Below are 5,168 nucleotides of genomic sequence, written 5' to 3' on the forward strand. Positions count from 1 at the left end.
TGTGTACTTAGGAATCTGCAGAACTGGCAGAACAAGGCCTGGGCCCTCAGAGGTGCAAGATGGCAGAGAGGGTGCCAGGACTCAGGATGCCATTTGCGGTTCCCTCCCTGGCTAACCAGGATGGTCTTCTCCTCCCGTCCCCCTTCCCCCTCCCTCTTCCTCTTCCGCTTCCTCCTCCTCCACAGCCCCGCAGGTTAGCGCTCTGCTCCCTGTCCCCGCAGCTGCGTGGGGAGAAAAGGGGGCTGCAGGCAGGCCCTTCTGAGGCGCAGACAAGGGGCCGGGCGGGGCGGGGCGGGCGGGGCGGGCGTCAGACGCTGTGCGCTCCCAGGCTGAGCACTGAGAAGGCGGCGCGGTGCTTGCGGAGCAGCAGCCGGATCTTCTCGTCGTCCGAGTCGGGGTCCAGGGGCTTGTTGTACTCGTCATCCTCGTTCTCCGAGGCCGCGCGGTCCCCGCCCGAGCCCGCGCCACCCGGGGCCCGGGGCGTGGAGGATGAGGGCTCCAGGGCACTCTTCTTCCTCCACTTGGTCCTTCGGTTCTGAAACCACACCTGGGACGAGAAAAGACTGAGGATCGTGCAGGCACAACACACACACACAGGGCCGTTTTTTAGAAGGGTGACCCCACTTGGGGCTAGTACACTCAATCCTCATTTTTATAGGAAAACAAATGGCTCAATAAGAGAGCAGGCTATAATATTCACGCTACTTTTTTTTAAGGAGGGGCAATAAAATAAAAACAAATGTTATGAGTGCAGCAGCCCTTTAAGCTTAGCTGTAACCCTCCCTGCCATGGGCACTTGGGTGAAAGATGCTGAGATGCCAGGTGTGAGACGGGTTTGGCCCAGGCGAGAGCATGACAACAGGTGCTCACGAGTCACCCCTTCTTTTCAGCTCCACGGTCCCTCACTGAACGTTCTGAAAAAACTTTCCCTTAGTTATAAAAAGAATATACTCTTCATTGCTCGAGATAGTTGAAGAGCACAGAAAAGTACCTCAAACAGAAAAATATGTAAGAAGAGAGCCACATCGTTTCCTTCCATTTTGATTCAGCAGCTTTCTCTTCAGTGGAGTTAACACTGGGCTGACCTAGGAGGCTGCAGAGGTCAGTGGCTAGAGACTCAGGGCCCTGAACAGAGCAGACCTGGGACTCAACCTGCCCTTGTACTTCCTTTTACTCTCCAACCTGCTGCCATGTGACAGAGCTGGGCAGGTCTGGCATAGCTCAAAGCTTTCTTCTGTGGTGCTCGCCACCCGAAGCGCCTCAGGAGAGATCTAGCATCAAAGCTGCTCCCCCCGGGGGGCCCGAGGAGGCAAAAGCCTATTTACCAATTTCAGACTCTGTGGTGTGTAAGCATGAGAGTGACCCTTGCACGGGGTTGTGAGGCTTCCTACATCCGGCACCCCATTCGAACTTCATTTAGATGGGCATGGGTAGGAGAAGGTGTTATCTTCTCTTTAGAGTTTGGTGAATCAAGGCCAGCTCCATCTACTAGCTAAGAGAATAAGCCTAAATCCAGGTCTAAACTGGCGCTGAGGCTGACTCCCGATCAGAGCCAGAGGCTGCCATCAGCTCTTGAAATAGCTGGCTGAGACCATGCAGGGGAGGGAAAGCATGAAATTGGAGTCCCACAAATCTAGGTTTGACTCCCAAGTCTGCACTTACCAGCCAGGTGACCTTGAGCAAGAGGCTTGGCTGAAATTGTTTCTTCATCTGTAAAACGTGTTAATACCCACCTTGAGGCTGCTATGAGGGTTAAATGAAGTGCTACATAAAGGGCTCTCAAAATAGGGCTTAGTCTTGACAGCCATTTTTTTGGTGAATGTAATTATCACAATCCCTAGGGCTAGGTGTGCAGGCAGTACCCACACAGCAGGAGGCCTCCCGCCAAGAGCTGGGAGATGCTGGGAACCAGAGAGGCTGCCTCTCTCCCACACAGTGGCATCCTGTCTTGCAGGCTCCTCATAGCCAGGTAGACACTTCCTCCCACAGGCTCACCTTGACCTGTGACTCAGTCATCCCCAGTGAGTACGCCAGCCTCGCCCTCTCAGGACCAGCCAAGTACTTGGTCTGCTCAAAGGTCTTCTCCAGGGCAAAGATCTGGTGCCCTGTGAAGGTGGGCCGGGTGTGCTTTTTCTTGTGGATGCTGTCACTCAGAGGGTCAGGGGCTGGCAGGAGAAAGAACAAGTGCATCGGCAGGATGAGTGGGATGCCAGCCCTGCCCCGCACCTCCCGAGGCTAGCTTACTCCTAAGAAAAAGCCAGTGAGGTTACAGGGGTTGTGACACCTCTCACCTGAGAGGCATTCCTGACATTCTGATAATAGTGACTTTGACCTCTGCCATATTTGGGTAGACAGGCACTAGCTGAGAAGGTCCCTACTCCAGGGTACAGCTACTTCGGGAGAGAGGGAGCAGAGAACCTGCCTGGGTCTCATGCCTTTCTATGTAATGTTCTTACTCAGTGATGCTGCCTTCTCCTGAGGAGCAAGGCGAATTTGCTTTCTATCTTAGGTACACCAAGAAATGGACTAGCCACCTTCTACCAACAATCAGGGCCCACGGGGCCTAGGAATTCCTCCCCTCCTAACTTCCTTGTACTTGGGATCTCATTTTCCAGGTCTTTGGAAAGCAGAGTCTGGACAGAGAGGCTCAAGACCCAACCCTGCCAGGGCAGCCTTCTCAGGAAGGAGCTGGGCTGGAGGGTGGCTGGGCTCGGGATGAGCAGAATGCCCACCTGTTGGGTCTTGTTCAGTGCAGCCCAATAGTCCATGTGCAGTCTCCTCATGTTACAGGTGAGGAAACTGAGGCATATAAAAGGGAAGAGACCTCCTGAGAAAATGACACCTTCAGTCCTCTCTCTCTCTTTGTTAATTCAGCCATTGACTTTTTAAGATGTTTTCCTGTGCGTAGATGTGCACCAGAATTGAAGAGCAGGGGTGTGGAGAGGCTATGTGTTTGGTAGTGATGGGGGGAGATAAAAGTGAGGTGGGGGAGACAGCTTGAGGTCTAAAGCACCCTCAAAACTGGGTTATAAAATAGGTTCTAAGAGATGAGTTCTTCACCCCCAGAGAACTCTTTGTGTTTCAGGTTGAGGGTATGGGGTAGGGGTTGCGGGGCGGCGGGGGCGGGGGGGATCTGCCATGCAGTGTGACCACCTGGAGCAAAGTGGCAGATGGGGATGCAGCAGTGCTTCAGGGTTTCCTTGGCTGGTCCAATTGCAGTGGGCAGCCCGGAGTTCAGAAAGAAGTACCCCTGACCTCGCCTGATGTAGGTAGGGCCTCCTTGGCACAGGATGGCTCCCACAGCCACTGGCACTCTCCCTGCCTCCCAGGCGAGCCTCATATGCATGTGCATGTCCTGCTACCCCCTCCAGCCCCCAACTGACATCATGAGGATCCTGGACCAGTTCTCTAAAGACAGGTTCAGGAATGTGAGGGCCGCCATCACAGCTACAGCCAAGTCCAACCTGGCTCAGCAGCCGCTCCTGGAAGCCGGGTGGTTGTCCCTGCTACTGTTGACCTAAACCCTCAGGAGGACGGTGGGAAAAGAGCCGCCCTGGTGGAAGATGGGACCGCAATGGGCTCAGCATGTATTCTGTGTCCCTGAATGGTGCCAGGGTACGAGTGGGCTCTCTGGGAAGGTGATGCTGTGGCAACTTCTCACTGGAGACAGAATCTGCCTGCTTTGGATGAAGAAGTGGTGACATGGTTTCTGGGTGGGAGAAGTAACGTGAGCTGCCAGCTGGACCCGACGCCAGGGAGGTGTGGGCTCTGTGGTCTTCCGCAGACCCAGGTTCCTTAGGAGGGCAGCTGAGGTGGCAGCTGGTAGGGGGTCGGGGTGGGGAGCCAGACGCCCATCCAAACAAAGCTGGGATAGGATGAGGAGAGGAGAGTCTAGTCCAGCACTGAGTGGAAAGATGGATCCAGGTGTTTGAGCTGGGCTGTCTGATGGCGGCTGAGGAGAGGTGGGCAGGAGGTGCGAGCCCCCCCCGTGAGTGTCCCCTTCCCACGGCTCCTCCTCCCGATCCAGGGCTGCCCCGTACTCACTGTTGCTGCACTGCCGCCCGCCTCGCCAGTCCTGGCCTGTGTCGGCCCAGCAGTTCCGGGTCCGGGTGGGGTACTCATTCCCAGCCTTGGAAAAATTCCCCACCTGGGGGCCATAGTAGACCCCCTGGGAACCGAGTCCACCAAAGCCTGCCACATGGGGGTAACTGGAGAGCAAGCTGCTGTTTGGCGTGGCCACGGGCCTGCTCAGGATGTCTGTGATGCCATGGGGGGTCCCGGCGGCCAGCTGGGGGCCCAGCCCCGGGGGGCTGAGCTTGTAGAAGGAGTTCTGCACGGAGTACTGGCACACGGGGGCCTTCATCTCCGAGAACTGAGTCAGCGGTGTGTTGTTCAGCAGGAACGTCCCTTGCAGGTTGGACTCCATGTTCCCCCGGTCAGGGTGAGGGGAAAGCAGGAAGCCCAATCCAGGCCCCTAAGCCCCGAGACCCCGTGCTCTGGCCCAGAATCCCATGGCAGGTTTGGAGTGTCAAAAGTGGCTCCAAGCCCCAGACAGCCCTCCAACCTAAGGTATCGGCCCAGCCTCTTCCCAGGGACTGGTACCTACGTCGGCTGCTCGAAAGTCAGGTGCTCCCGGACAGGTGAGAGGCCTCACCCACTCCCCTTCCCTCTCTCCTTGCCAGGCCTGGAGAAAGGTGGCTCCCACGCCTCAGCTCAGACCCCTCCTCTGCCTCTGAGTCTGGGGACCCTCCATGAGAAGTTTTAAGTTCAGAGAAGCAACATTTCCCTGATAAAGATATGGCCCATTAGAATACAGACTAGAGACTGGCTGAGCAGCGCCAGCCGCATCGCTATTGGTCGAAATCCACACGGGCCTCACATTGGCTTTTCCTAGACAAATTGCACTTTGAAAGATTGACTGTAAAATCAGCCAGGGTGTGTGTGTGTGTGTGTGTGTGTGTGTGTGTGTGTGTGTGTGTGTGTGTATGAGAGAGAGAGAGAGAGAGAGAGAGAGAGAGAGAGAGAGAGAGAGAGAGAGAGAGAATATGAGCTCTGAAAGATTTGCTCATTCTCAGAGGATCTACCTGCTCCTGGTCCTCCAAGACCAGCATCTAGGAGGCCAGGCTGTTCTCCGAGGTGGATACCTGGGGGCCCCTGGAGGCTCCTGA

The 5,168-nt window shown here is 55.8% G+C and overlaps 1 protein-coding gene across 1 annotated transcript; it reads right to left on the reverse strand.

Moving 5' to 3' along the window:
• Positions 1-307: 307 nt before the first annotated feature.
• Positions 308-4,426, reverse strand: NKX6-3 (NK6 homeobox 3). The gene is made up of 3 exons (XM_016127394.2): positions 4,045-4,426; positions 1,996-2,165; positions 308-547 (listed from the first exon to the last, which is right to left on the reverse strand). The coding sequence occupies exons 1-3, from the start codon at positions 4,424-4,426 to the stop codon at positions 308-310; spliced, it is 792 nt and encodes a 263-aa protein (XP_015982880.1).
• Positions 4,427-5,168: the final 742 nt, after the last annotated feature.

This window comes from Rousettus aegyptiacus, unplaced genomic scaffold (assembly GCF_014176215.1).
Source record: "Rousettus aegyptiacus isolate mRouAeg1 unplaced genomic scaffold, mRouAeg1.p scaffold_m13_p_11, whole genome shotgun sequence".
Classification (NCBI taxonomy): Eukaryota; Metazoa; Chordata; class Mammalia; order Chiroptera; family Pteropodidae; genus Rousettus; species Rousettus aegyptiacus.

Bases quoted from the DNA above. Each gene is read 5' to 3' on its own strand.
- NKX6-3 (XM_016127394.2), bottom strand. From the start codon at position 4,426: ATGGAGTCCAACCTGCAAGGGACGTTCCTGCTGAACAACACACCGCTG. The intron at 2,166-4,044 runs GTGAGTACGGGG...TTCTCCTGCCAG, and splicing joins CGGGCGGCAGTGCAGCAACA to CCCCTGACCCTCTGAGTGAC. The intron at 548-1,995 runs GTGAGCCTGTGG...TTCTCGTCCCAG, and splicing joins TGACTGAGTCACAGGTCAAG to GTGTGGTTTCAGAACCGAAG.